We start from the raw sequence: 15,482 nt of genomic DNA, 5'->3' as shown, positions 1-15,482 counted from the left end.
GTTGAATATGTGGGGGGATATGTGTTTGTAAAGTGTAGGGATTTTAATAATTCCAGGTATTCTATTAACAGCCCTCATCAACTATGTTGATATTTATTTTCTTTAAACTGCGGTGCCAGTAAAGCACATGTTCAAGCACATGTGAATCTCCCATCATCTGTTTAAATCACATTTCCCTTATTGAGAAATACACCAAATTAGTGATGCTTGGGTTTCACCCTATATTCTCATTGAGCCTGAAATAAAATGCACTGGATTGTCACATATTGAACCTACATAACTCCTGGATAGTCAGCTAAAGAAAAACAATGATTAATCATTGTACTTGCATAAATACAATGCACGTTCTAGTAACATATTGCTCACTCTTAATAGGAAATTTCCTGAAACATTTAACAAGAATGTGGTTTATATTACACTATGTTATAACAGATAATAGATGAGGAAAATACAATAAGGAAGCACCCCAAAAACTGGCTCTATATATACAGCTTCAGGATCCACTTAATTTATATTAACTTGATCTCTCTCTAGAAGCAACAAGCTAAAGTTTAAGGGTTTGCACTGATAACAAGGTAAGAATACTTTACATGCATATTGTTCTTTGAGGCAGTGATAAAATTATGAATACAATATAGTAACAAATAATAACAAAAAAACCTTCTGTTAAAATACCATTGATACTGTGTCAATTTACATGTAGCCTTATTGATTGATTTTCTTTGGGGCAAACGACTCGTTTCAGATAGCGAGTTCTCTCCCAAAACATAACTAAAGGATGTACAGCCTTTATTTGAAGTATTTGATGAAGAACAAGATCATTAAATTAGGACAAAACTATTATGTTGTGTATATATTGCCATTTCAAATTACCCAATTCAAATATTTGCTGTTTACATAAATATTATTTTATAATATTTGGCAGAAGTTGTGGGTTATAAACTTTGAGAGTATTAATATGATTATCATTTGTATGGCACTGTTGCAGAAGGCATATGTTGACTGCCCTCCTGATGGGTATTGGTGTGGATTGTGAATTATGCTGATTCTCTAAATGGTATAATTTTCAAAATATCTACCTACATATTGGCTTTTGCATCTTTTAAGTATGGCATGCAAAGTTCCCAGAACATGTTTTCTTTACAGCTACTGATTATTTAGCACTGTAACAGAAACATAAAAACATAGACTGTGACGGCAGATGAGAACCATTCGGCACATCTAGTCGGCCCAATTTTCTATATATTTTCATTAATCCCTGGCCCTATTTTATATCTAGGATAGCCTTACTTTAACTGTACATTGCAGGAAGGGGAGATGAGACAATAATGTACATTGTACCTCTGGAAATTCATAGAGAGTGTTTAAAAAGCAGTAACGAAAAATATATCTTTAGCCCCTTGTGACCTGCTTTGGAGGATTTTTTATTTAAATCACAGGTTGCATAGAAGGCACTAAAAGATACTATATGTTGCATATGAATTAGTCTTCTTTTAAAATCCAAAGTTTCTTAAATTAACAAATATGTCAGAAACAGCATACAACTATTTGGCTTTAGTTGAAATGAATGTGTGAGTCATGTTCTCATTTGTTCATTTTTAGCAAGCTCAGTACGAACAGTTTGATATTTTTTCTTTAACCCCTTAAGGACACATGACGGAAATATCCCTTCTATTCCAGAAGTTGTGTCTTTAAGGGGTTCAACACAAAAGTAGAGGTTTAATCAAATGTAATACTGATTATAGTTAATAGGTTTGGAAACTAGCTCTAACCTGTAAGTACAATTAAGCCAATGTTAAAAAATATATTTTTATGAGATCCTATTTTATAAATAGCTTACAGCAATGCAATGTAGTATCAAACTCTCTCATTGTACCATTTCCTGACATTAAGGAGAAGGAACATAAGTAATGGAAACTACCTTTCAACAAGGATATTTCTGGTTTTCGATTGTAGAAAAACTAACACTGATTAATTAAAACTCAATTTATATTTTAGGAAAATGCTGTTGATTGCGTTCCTGTGTCTCTCAACATTACTGCAACTGTCTGTTGCAAATGTAAGTAAAACACTATTCTTTTCAATCACACCCTGACCTTGTAATAGCACAGACCTCCCATTAACATTCCATTCACAATCTCTGAATGAGAAAGTTTCCAACAAAACTTTAATATTTAATTATAAGTCTGTGACCTCTGGGATTGCACGCTAACTGGTCCAGGATTACTATTAAGCTGAGTGGGCAACTACATACTGCTTGTGTGATAGAAGCATGGTCGGTTACTGCCTAGGCACTGCAGCTTCCACTGCTGCATTACTAGCAGTGAGTTCTAGCAGTTATTACTAATGGGCAGGTAAGTATCTCCACTGTTCCAACCAGAGTGGAATCCCTCTGATATGGCTATAGAGGGCAATGTACAATGCATAACACCTGCTGTGGGGCTGAATTAAAAATGGGACCAAATACTTTTTTTATTTATTTTATTTGTTTTTCATTTATTTTTAATATTCATTTTTTAAGTTCAGTAGGTAGACACATTTGCAAGTAACCATGCAAAGGCTAGTTACAAACAATGTATGAGAAGTCTGTTGTCCTTCTCAAGGTCTAAGATTGAGTAGACACCATACTTCCTGTTTGAGTGAACAAAAATGGTTATTGAATGCCATTACTTTACTTCAATGTTCAATAAATTAAGAAAAATGTTGTCGAATGAGATGCTCGATAAATGTATCTTTTTAAACTCAATTTAGACTCTTTCCAAACTCAAAGTAATTCATTTTAAGCTCTCATTAGATTAGTTTCATTTCATTGTTTTCAAAGGTAAAATAAAGTCATAAAAATTGTAAGATTAATTCAATGTTGCATTAATTTCAAGGATGAAGCCATACTACCAAATTGGCCATATAATCGAACAAACGTGAAGAGCCGAAGTGCATTACCCACAGAATCTACTGGGAGACCAGTTACAATTCCTAAAGAAAACATTGACAAAATGGTGAGTATCAAAATGCTTACCACGTACAACATCATTACAGGATAATAGTCAGGAATTGGCCAGGGAATCAATATAGTGTACAAATTAGTCAAATTGGGAAAATCTACATCACGGCTATTTCCCGTTGAAGATATTTTGGCCTGACATTTTACACTCATTGGCCTATTTCAGACAATTCTTAACTGATACACTAACCTTGCTTATTCCCCAAATACTAGATTATAGTGAATTTCCAACTGTAGGCAAAAGTAGGCAAGTCCTAATTTGTTGCATTTTGATGTTGTGCGAAAATACCAAAGTAAGTTGTCCTACTAGGTGTATTAAATGTCCTGCTCATTCACGCATTCGTAGAGCTATATTCAAGAATTGTGGAAAAACCACAATTCATAATATTTCAGGATTATTTACTAACATTTGATTTGGAATTAAAAAAGAAGTCTACATTTTAGGCCAAACAAAATATGTAAAACTTTTGTATGAATTTTACCAGTTTGTTTACAATTACAATTAAAAAAAAATACATTGGATATCTGACAAATCACCTTTAGCGAATTACCTTTATTGAACTAATTTAGAATATAATTTATATTGGTTAACTTTTGAATTAGAATGTATTAACCAGTACGTGTAAATTATTGTAGTTTTTTCTTTTTTGAACAGCTAAATGGAAACAAAAAATGGCATTCATTTTTTCTCACCCACCTACTGAACAAAAATGCACCTTTCCATAGAGCATTTTCTCGACAACTGTTATGCTAAAAAAAAAGCTATGTAGTGATAGACACAAAGTACTGGATGCTAAGCTTAAGTACCTGTTAAACCAGAAAATCCACATGTAATAAGAAAGGATTATATCACTTTGAAAATGTTCGTAATAGAACAAAAGTATAGGGTGTGGTTTCCCTTTCATTACATAAGCCATATTTACAGTATATTAAATAAAATGTAATGCATAGCTAAACTGACCAGAATGAATATCTTATTCACTACAACCTGTAAGTAGTTTTAATTATATTAAAAAACAAACAAAAAAAACTTTCTACAAAATATAATTGCTGTATAAAATATTTCATTTTGGAGGCCTTAGGTATTATGTGAGAATAATTTACTTTATCACAGATAAATATTTGTTTATTGCTACAAAAGAAAATGTGTCATGTATTAAGTAATTGGAATTTGGAACCAAATGGCAACGTTTCAAACCCTGAGGGCCTTTGTCAAGCTTCACAAAGGCCCCCTCAGGGGTCGAAACGTTGCCGTTTGGTTCCTGGTTCTAATAAAATTGCCTTTGCTTTGGAATTCGTTGGAGTGCCTGGATTATTTTCTACATTTAAAATTTTACATTTGGTCCATTTTGGTCCTGGGACTTGTCCATTGGAGCACCCTGGATTTCATGACAAAGGGTTGAGTGCACTTCCACTATCTATATATGTATTAAGTAATTAGCAGATTTTGGTTTTCATAGCATTAATTTCAGGCACTACAGATAACAAAAGATTTAAAAAAAAAAAAAGAAAAACTTTACATTTTTTTACAGGCCAATGTACCGTTCTCTGCACTGTCAACAAGCAATGCCGATGTCAGGAAACTCATTATAGACACACATAATTACCTGAGAACATTAGTTAAACCATCTGCAAGCAACATGTTAAAAATGGTAAGAACATCTTGCATTTAACATATCTATTTTCTGTCTATCTATAAATTATTATTTTTTCTAACAAGCATGATAATATACAAATTCATGAAATGTATGAAAAGGAATACATCATATTATCGTTTTCTCTCCAAATCTTTTCTGAGCATATCATTTACAGAAAAATGGCTAAATTAATGGCATTTAATAAATTATTAGAAATAGCAGCTTTTGCTTTGGAGTGTAACTCCCTCTATTCTCCACAACATTGCCACAACGTGCCCCTGGTTCAACTTATGATGACAACAACCAAGATACTAAAATATATTTTTACTTTGTCACTTGAAGAATCGTAATAATGAATGATGTTCTAAACTTGCATTAAACCAAACACAGTTGTTAAAGGGTTTCTCCAGGCACGATGACCACTTCAGTAATTTTAAGTGGTCGTGGTGCCTGGAATCAATATGGGCAGTAGCAAATTTGCAGTGTTTAACCCTTTTTCTGTCAAAGGTGTAACCCCATGTTCTTTAGTCATCCCAGAACTCCTGGTGGGCTACTGTCTGTTCTATACAGGTACTCTCTGCCAGTCTGAATAGAGAAGGGATAAGCATCCATCTTCTGCAGCTTTGCAGAAGCTGGATGTATGTGAACAGAGCTAGAAGGACCCTCAGTGCCTAGTGTAAGATACCAAAACATTTCGCAAAACATTTTATCCAATTACCGGGGAACTGGACCAGAGTATAGGGCAGGCTGTAGTCGTTATGATGTTTTAAGAAGAAGCATCTGTAAGTTGCTTTTTACATTATAATTATGGTATATCTCTAATGTGTTGACATTAGTCAACCAAAGGTCTTCTCCTATTGGAGTTTGTCTCTAAACACCAAATCTCAGATTGTAAAATGTGGGCAAACGTAGCAGACTGGAAGAATAATCCAGTCACTTATTATCACAACTTGCATGTTTTTGTATATTGACTTTGACAACAAAATTGAGTTTAGTGAATCAGCCCTGATGGGTTCTCAAAAAGAAAATGTTGGTTGAAATCTTAGTTCAAAAGTTTATATAGGAGACTGATAAAGGAGAATTGGAGAATCTCTGTTAATTGCATTAAACCCATACACATTAATGGCACTTGATGTTTTCTTTCTGCAATGAAAATGAAAGATGTGGCATTTCAGTATACTATCTCTATAACTGATTCTTGACTTGTTCTTGATCCAGGTGTGGAATGATGCTGCAGCTCAGACAGCAGCAAGGTATGCCAGCCAGTGCATCGCTGGTCATAGTGCTCCAAATCTCAGAACAATCCCAAGTAAGTGACAATATGTCTTCAGTTATAGACTGAATGTAATGAAGTCATCAGTGCTAGCAACTCTAATAAAAACTATGCAACCTTGAAGCAAATGATCATGCATTTCCCTTATAGGGATTTAGAATGTGTAGAAGCTCTGACTGGGAGTGAATTTCACACTCAGGCAGGAAACATTAAATAATAAATGCCTTATGTTCAGCAGACTTACCTCTGTCATTCACAAGGGATCAGGCTCTCAAGAAACACAATAGCAGTTAAGGCATGAATTAGCCATTCTTGGACTAACAAAATAGTACAAAAATAAAGAATCATGATGCGCTATTAAGACCTAGAAATACTGACTTTTACAGCAGAACAAGATGACAATCCTACATAAAAAATACACAAAAATATTTTCAAAGTCTGTCATAACAAAGGTCATCATCACTTTGAAAAATTAATTATGTATTTATAGCTTTGCTATATGAAGTCATATTCAAATGCATACAGCAATAAAATCTAACTGTAACCACGTACATATTGGGATTCATGTAAACTGACATGCTGAGGTCGAAAACTGAGAATAAAATTATTTTATTCCACATTTTTCGGCTCAGATATCAACTCAACGAAAGTTACGAACATTTGATTTCCAGATAACCCATCTAAGAAAAGAGAGATAAATATTACAATATATATTCATGAGAACACATTTTATTAGTCATGGTTAACTAGATAAAATCAACCGGCGATCTGGGGTTAACTTTACCGCATGATGGACCTGGTCCGTCATTCGGCGTTAACTGCTTCCCTGCCATGACGGATCAGATCCGCCATCCGGCAGGAAGGAGTTAACTAGATAATATTCTCCAAGTTTGATGTATCTTAAGTTTGGTTATTTGGGCCTAAAACGTAAAATTCATTTTGAAATCACTGTTAATTTCCCGACAATTCACAGAATAAAGCTGATTGTGCAGGTGCGGATGCATTTAAGGATACAAAAAAAACTAAAAAAAAATTTCCTTGTGCATTTTAGATTTCAATTGTGGTGAAAATATATTTCTATCAACATTTAAAGCCTCTTGGGATGATGTGCTTAAATCATTTTATAGTGAAGTTGTTGATTTTATATATGGGTATGGACCAAGACTTCCAAATATACAGACTGGTCATTATACACAGGTAAGTCCTACCATACAGAACATATAATCTGTGTTTAAAGTGCACATTAAATACAATTACATAAATATATACCTTTCAGTAGTGATATAGCATTGACTATGTTCACATTATACAGAGTTTTATAAGTGGGTGATGTATTCTAATGCAAGGTTGACCTGCAACAGTCACCCAGAACCTTGCCATAAAAACTCCTTGCGAAAGTCCATCATTTGGTAAACCTCTGCTCCTCTAATAAATCAAAGAGATGTAATTCCAGAGACCTTTCATATCCTTTGTAATATTAAGGAGCTTATGAAATTACAAGGATAAGCCTGATGGGGTGCATTTTCCTAAACTATTAACATGATATTTGCCACCCAATGAGATACATATACTGCATATCGGCTAATTCTACAGAAACATATAGTAAAGTGGAGATAGTGGGAATGTCTTTTTTTTTTTTTTTTACCACATTTAAACAAATGTATTTTTTTACAACATTTAAACACATCTCTCTCATATTAAAAGCAGATCTAATTTAATTATATACTTAATTCTAATATTTTATATTGTTACAGCTTACATGGGCCACTTCCTTTCAGGTTGGATGCGCTGTTGCCCAGTGCTCAAATGCTAAATACACATACAACTATGTCTGCCATTACTGTCCACCGTAAGTATTAATTAATAATTTCTGTTAGTAAAATTTTTGTCTTTTGTTTATCTTTATAATCTCTCGGAAATAATCATGTTGACCAATTATTATTTATGATAATTTTAGAGGAAACTTCAATAGCTCAATTGGCTTCCCATACAAAGCTGGAAAGGCATGTGGAGATTGCCCATCATCATGTGAAAATGGCCTGTGCAGTAAGTAATGAAATGCAACTGTTTTTCCATCCATCATTTCACACATCCATCTATCTTCTCTCTCTCTCTCTCTCTCTCTCTCTCTCTGTTTTTATCTTTCTTTGTCTGATTTATCTGTCTATACGTCTGCTTTTTTTGTCTTTTCTGTTTTCTTGTCAGTCTGTTTATAGTAGAAGTTTTATAGTTCTCTGATGATATTATTATTCATGATATAAATTATTTTTTCATCTTTTTTTGGTGTTTTTTAAAATTATTTATTTATTTTTATTTTTTTTCCAGCAAATCCTTGTCCCTTGCAGGACTGGTTTGCCAACTGCAAAGAATTTTATTCTGGACAAAAATGTGATGCAGACCTTGATAGAGATTGTCCTGCTACTTGCCGGTGCTCTAAAAATCAAATAAAATAGCACTCTAGTATTTTTCCAGTTGAAAAAGTGTAAGATAATGTTTTATGTATTGTTTATGTAGGATGTTACATCAATATTAATGTAAAAGAATATTATTTGCTACATGTCAGTATTATTATAATTAATTAATACAAAATATGGATTATATATATATGATATGTAATGTATATGTAATATTGTATCCATGTTACCTGTTAAAATATGCTACAATTTAAAATGTTTCCATCCTGTTTAAAGAAGCACCAGTATATTTATTATTATTATTATTATTATTATTATTATTATTATTATTAGTAATTTCTGATTGAAAACATTTATTTTCAAATAGGTGTTCATATACATATATATGAAATTAAACATTTGATCATGCATATTTATTTTAATAAAAAACTATCAAACTGATTATGTGATGTTTAGTGTATTTTACTTGCTCTAAATCATTGAAATTAATTTTGTAATTAACTAATACCTAATTTATAACAACTTTTTAAGGCAAAAAAAAAGGTAAATTTAGAAACTAGTGCTGAAAGAGGAATCACAATGCCGCAAAATAACATCTCTGTGCCTGTTGTTAAATAAATTCTCCCCATTCCACCTGTATTGCATCTATTGCAAATAATAGTGCATACTGTTACTCACAATGGGAGGCTAGTGATACCCTGAAAAGGTCAGCCCATGCTCTCAACCAATCACCAGAATTAAAGTCATCACTTTGCATATAGCTGCCAATCACAATAGGGAGAAGAGGGTGTGATAGTTAGCCAGGAACATAACAACTGTGTTAAACTATTTAAAACTTGTTAAATACAACTTTCTCCACTCCCTCTTGGGTAAGATCAACCAATATATACAGGGTGGACTTCTGCATTGTGGGGACTTTAACTTTATCCAATCTCCAACTTTAGACACGTCCAGGGCCGGACTGGGAGAAAAATTCGGCCCGGGCCCGGGACTCACTCACTAATGACAAACATGCCCCCTCTCAAAGTGAGCATGTTGGTTCAATGATCTTCCAGGGCAGACCATGCGCAGAGCTCTGCTGAAGAGCTCTAGCATGAGAAAAGGGCCCTGTATTTGTTCTGCACAGCGCAAGCAAATTTAATAACATGCTGCGCTGTGTATCCTTCCAACTTGTCTCTGGTGTCTCTATAAATGGATACCAGGAGACAAAAGGTCCAGGAAAGAGTATTGTGCATGTGTTTGGAGCCTGCTTGTTGGATTGCGTGTGTGTAGAGTGAGCTGATTGTGGTGTGGTATTGTGTAATAAGGTCGGTATTAGTTGTGTTGTGTTTCTGGTATAATGTAATGCATATGTGGCTAGGGGCTGTAGAGAATGTGTGTATAGGGGATGTAGTAAGTGTGTGCATACAGGCTATATTGTGTGTGTGTGTGTGTATAGGTGATGTAGTGTTTGTAGAGGTTGTAGAGAGTGTGTGTTTAGGAGTGTAGTATGTGTTTGTTTACAATGAATCTAGTGTGTTTATAAGGGATCCAGAGTGTGTATTTTAGGAATGTAGAGTGTGTGTGTAGATGGTGCAGTGTGTGTGTATACAGGAGTCTAGTGTGTATTTGAAGGACCCAGAATGTGTAGGAGATCTAGTGAGTGTGTGTGTGTGTATGTATGTATGTATGTATGTGTGTACATATATATATATATATATATATATATATATATATAAACGGATTCAGAGTGTATAAAGGGATCTAGTGTGTATATGATCCAGAGTTGGGTAAGAGTGCTTCACGATTTTTTAGGTCCCACCATCCCACCTTATTTCCCTGGTGTCCAGCTTTTGGGTAAACCTTGGAACAGTTCCCAACAAGTATAGAGAGATCGCATCATTAGATGCACTCGCCAATGCGTCTGAAGCAATATCAGGGCACTAGGACCATGCAGAGAGCTCTGAAACAGCTTTCCCTACAGAATCTGCTCTCAGTGAGTTTGCCTGAATAATAGAACTGCCAGAAATTAAGGCGGACCTGCACCCTTTACAGGTGGGTCTGCTTCCTTTTGGGCAGAGTTGGTGGTGCAATCCTATCACTGGTCCGCCTCCTTACCCTCCTGCCAATGGCATCCAAATTCTCAGCACAACTCTATCTCCCCAACTCCTCTGCCAGCATATCGCCACCATGAAAGGGATCTAAATTAATACAATTTGGCAGTTGCTCCCTGGGTACATAACACCCACCAATCTAGAACACAAAGTTAGGTTTCCTTTAATCCCGGTTCTGTCTTAAAGGAACACTATAGGCATCCAGACCACTTTAGCTCATTGAAGTGGTCTGGGTGCAGTGTCCCAGCTCCCTTAACCCTGCATATGTATTTATTGCAGTTTTTAATAAACTGCAATAATTACCTTTGAGGGTTAACTTCACCTCTAGTGGCTGTCTGCAAGAAAGCTACTAGATGGACATCCGGGTCGTTAGGAGCTGGAATCAGGTAAGTGAAAGAAGCAGTTTTTAATGGGCATTATAGGGAGCTATAGTGCCAGGAAAGCAAATTTGTATAGTTTCCCTTTAACCCCTTAAGGACACATGACATGACTGACATGTCATGATTCCATTTTATTCCAGAAGTCTGGTCCTTAAGGGGTTAAGGAAACCTAACTCTAAATGAAATATGTTATATAAAAATGACATAACAGCGAAATATGTATTAAGAAAAATGAATGCCATCGTGGAGTTCTGATGAAATTCTTAAACTTTTTGACATTTGGTCTTGTGATTGATTACAATGTCTCCAGAATCTTCAAAGATGTATTTTCCCATAATGCCTATCTCACCATTATACATCCTGTACATAATAGCATAATATGAAAAGATCTCACAAACTCTCACAGTATAACTTTTTAAGGAAGACTTAGAAAATAAACCATTAATCTGTAATATTTATTTGTAATGCATGTCATTTTTCTGTTAAATAGCTTGATTTGACTTATTCCCATGCTATAACCAAGTTAACGGTAAAACTAAACACAACACTAATCAGAAGCAAAAATGTTATTGGTAAATGCAGCACTGTTTCCTTCACATAAAATGCCTAAACTGCTGATTGCAACATGTGCTGTGTGTGATGGGTGTGAGAGTGCTGTGTGTGAGAGTGCTGTGTGTGATGGGTGTGAGAGTGCTGTGTGTGATGGGTGTGAGAGTGCTGTGTGTGATGAGTGTGAGAGTGCTGTGTGTGAATGTTTGAATGGATTGTGTGTGTGTGGGGTAAAAAATAAAATTAAGCAGTTATAATGTCCCCCCCTCCCTTCTTACTTTTAGCCTGGGAGGGGGGGACCGGCACACTGGTACCTGGGGGAGGGGGGGGACCGGAACTCGCACTCCGATACCATCCCTGGTGGTCCAGTGGTGAGTGAACTCTAGCCTGCGGGCTAGAGTTCACTCTCGCGAGATCCGGTCGTTGCCATGGCAACGCTCCGGATCTCGCGAGAGGAACCCGGCGGAGCTGCAAGATAGAGCTCCGCCGGGTCCTCTCCCTCCCTACCCAGCCGCAGCTCTATTTAAATGGGCCGATGAGGGAGATCGTTGATCTCCCCACCGGCCCTTCATGGCAAACAGCGGGGCCGGCGCTCGGATAGTGCCGGCCCTGCATAGACCGGCACGGGAGATCCTGGGACCTCCCCTGCTGGCCTTGGCCCTTGGCCACCGCGGCCCACCGGGCATTTGCCCGGTGTTCCCGATGGCCAGTCCGATCCTGGACACGTCTCCTTCCCTTACAGGATTCAGCAGGAGACGCTCTGAAACTCAATGTAAATCATTGACCAAATTGATCTCCCTACATTACCTATACGATGCCTGGAGGACCCTCAATTAGAGTTGAGCGGACACTTGGATGTTCGGGTTCTGGCTCGAACTTGACCCCGAACTTGACCCCGGACCTGAACCCCATTGAAGTCAATGGGGACCCGAACTTTTGGCCACAAAAAAGCCTCTAAAAAACTCCTGGAAAGGGCTAGAGAGCTGCAAAGGGAAGTAAAATGGGGGTAAGAGTAGGACAAGTGCCCTGCAAACAAATGTGGATAGGGAAATCAATTAAAATAACATAAAAATTAAAAATACAACTAAGCCATAAAATAGCACTAGATGGAATCTTTGATTTTAGCTTTGGAAGAACATAAAGCAAAATCTAAAGCATAGCTGTCACGAGGATCACCAGAATTATCCATTTGAGAGAGGGTTGGAGTGCAGGGTATTCTCTTTCATTGTTCAAACTGAGCTCAACTCCTGATGCATGGAGAAAAGGCCTTCACAAGCCTCTACTATTGTGTACATAGTTTATACTAAGTGACCCATAGGTTGAGGAGGTTGTGACCGTGGCGGTGTAGGTGGAAGCAGCGGTGGAGGAGGAGAAGGTAGCCAACACTGTTTTTTATTTATTTATTAATTTTTAAATTGGGGTAACCCCCAAAATATTGGGACATATAAAAAAAAAAAAAAGAATAAGTGCACTTGTGTATAACAATGGCTGGGTGAGGCCGGTATAAATGTCTATTTTGCACAAGGTACAGACAAGTCTGGTGGGATCCATGCCTGGTTAATTTTAATAAACGTGAGCTTGTCCACATTGGCTGTGGACAGGCGGCTGCGCTTGTCTGTGATAACGCCCCCTGCCATGCTAAACACACGTTCAGACAATACACTGGCTGCAGGGCAGGCCAGCACCTTCAAGGCATAAAGAGCAAGCTCAAGCCACGTGCCCAATATGGAGACCCAGAAGTTGAATGGGGCAGACCCATCATTCAGAACGTGTAGGGGTGTGCACACGTACTGTTCAAACATGTTGCTGAAATGCTGCCTCCTGCTAAGACTTTCCATATCAGATGGTGGTGCTGGTTGTTGTGGCGTGCTGACAAAGCTTTTCCACATTTCGGCCATGCTAACCCTGCCTTCTGAGGTGCTGGCGGTGCCCCAGCTGCGTTGGCGACCTCTTCCTCCTCCTCTGTCTTTGCCTTGTGCTTCCACTGAGCCCCCCGGTGTCAGTTGGGAATGCCTTCAGCAGCGCGTCTACCAGCGTGCGCTTGTGGTCGCGCATCTTCTGATCACGCTCCAGTAAGGAAATTAAGGACAGCACGTTGTCCTTGTAACGGGGATCCAGCAGGGTGGCGACCCAGTAATCAGCACAAGTTAGAATGTGGGCAACTCAGCAGTCATTGCGCAAGCACTGCAGCATGTAATCGCTCATGTGTGCCAGGCTGCCCAGAGGCAAGGACAAGCTGTCCTCTGTAGGAGGTGTATCATCTGTGTTCTCCGTATCCCCCCAGCCACGCTCCAGTGATGTCCACGAGCTGCTCCTCCTCCTCATCCTCCAGAACTGTGCCCTGGCTGGACAATTGTGTACCTGACCTATGTTGGTGCAGAAACCCACCCTCCAAGCCACTTGTGAATGACTGGCCTGATAACCGTGGAAATGACCCCTCTTCCTCCACCTTTTCCTCCTGTGCCACATCCTCTTCCATCATCGCCCGAAGCATTTTTTCAAGGAGACATAGAAGCGCGATAGTAAGGCTGAGAACGGCGTCACTGGCACTGGCCATGTTAGTGGAGTACTCGAAACAGTGCAAAATGGCACACAGGTCTCGCGTTGGTGGAGAAGTGGTGCTATTCCGCAGAACGACTGACTCGCACAGTCTCTCCAGTTCCACCTTGTGGGCACGTCGCATATAAGGCTGTGAGCGGGAAGGGTGAAAACGGCAGCAGGGTGAAAACGGCGAAAGCGTGCACAGACGGCCCGCACTCTCTGCAGCAGCTCTGATATATCTGGGTAGTTTTTCAGGAATTTCTGCACCAACAAATTCAGCACATGCGCCAGGCAATGGTTGTGTTTCAAACCGGCTAGGCCCAGAGCTGCTACGAGATTTCGCCCATTATCGCACACTACCAGGCCGGGCTTGAGGCTCAGTGGCAACAACCACTCATTGGTCTGTTGTTCCATGCCCATCCACAGCTCCTGCACGGTGTGGGGTTTTCCCCCAAACAAATACATTTTAAAACAGCCTGCTGTCGTTTCCCCCTGGCTGTGCTGAAGTTGATGGTGAAGGTGTTACGCTGACCAGATGAGGAGGTGGTAGAGGAGGAGGAAGCGGAGTAGGAGGAGGAAGCAACAGGTGGCAAAGAGAAAGGCCCTGCAATCCTCGGTGGCGGAAGGACATGCGCCAAACTGCTATCCGCCTCAGGCACAGCCACCACTACATTTGCCCAGTGTACAGTTAGGGAGCTATAGTGTCCCTGCCCGTGCTTACTGGTCCACGTATCTTATGTGGACCTTACCACAGATGTCGTTACGCAGTGCACACCTGATTTTGTCCGCTAATTGGTTGTGCAGGGAAGGGATGGCTCGCCTGGAAAAGTAGTGGCGGCTGGGAACCACATACTGTGGGACAGCCACCGTCATCAGGTTTTTAAAACTGTCCGTCTCCACCAGACGGAATGACAGCATTTCAAAGGCCATGGATTTTGAAATGCTGGCATTCAGGGCCAGGGATTGCGGTTGGGTAGGGGGGTACTTTCTCTCCAGTGTTTGGGAAATGGACAGCTGAACACTTCCATGGGACAGTTTGGAGATGCTTGGGGACGGTGGCGGACATGGTGGCGTTGTTGCCACATCCTCTGTTTGCGGGGTGGCAGGTGCCACTGTGACTTCAGAGGTGGAGGAAGAGGCCGCTTCCATAACCTCCTCGGCTGAGTCCTCTTCTGCTGCTGCGTCTTGCTCCACATCAACGGCACCCCCCAGCTCCCCACATACTATTCCACATCCCGGATACGGCAGTGTCATGCCGTCTTTGGGTTGACTTGCCTGAAAGCAGAGAGTCACACCGGACCAGAACTCCTGTCCGCCCTGAACGCACAGGCGGATCAGTGGCTGACTCTGCACCAACTGGAGATCGGCAAAGTGGTTTGTGACAACGAAATAAATTTATTGGATGCATTGAATTTGGGCAAGTTTACACATGTGCCGTGCATGGCACATGTGTGTAATCTGATCGTACAATGCTTTGTGCATAAGTACACAGGCTTACAGGGCGTCCTGAAGCAGGCCAGGAAGGTGTGTGGCCATTTCAGTCGTTCCTACATGGCCATGGTGCACTTTTCAGATATCTAGCGGTGAAACAACA

The 15,482-nt window shown here is 39.2% G+C and overlaps 1 protein-coding gene across 1 annotated transcript; it reads left to right on the top strand.

Annotated features, from left to right (window-relative positions):
* Window positions 1–538: 538 nt before the first annotated feature.
* LOC134585429 (cysteine-rich venom protein-like) lies at window positions 539–8,381 on the top strand. The gene is made up of 9 exons (XM_063440848.1): window positions 539–575; window positions 1,999–2,059; window positions 2,877–2,996; window positions 4,534–4,653; window positions 5,857–5,947; window positions 6,963–7,108; window positions 7,666–7,760; window positions 7,869–7,957; window positions 8,237–8,381. The coding sequence occupies exons 2-9, from the start codon at window positions 2,003–2,005 to the stop codon at window positions 8,362–8,364; spliced, it is 846 nt and encodes a 281-aa protein (XP_063296918.1). The 5' UTR covers window positions 539–575; window positions 1,999–2,002; the 3' UTR covers window positions 8,365–8,381.
* The last annotated feature ends 7,101 nt before the right edge of the window (window positions 8,382–15,482 follow it).

Source organism: Pelobates fuscus, chromosome 2, assembly GCF_036172605.1.
Source record: "Pelobates fuscus isolate aPelFus1 chromosome 2, aPelFus1.pri, whole genome shotgun sequence".
Classification (NCBI taxonomy): domain Eukaryota; kingdom Metazoa; phylum Chordata; class Amphibia; order Anura; family Pelobatidae; genus Pelobates; species Pelobates fuscus.
This window is presented reverse-complemented; position numbering and strand designations above follow the sequence as displayed.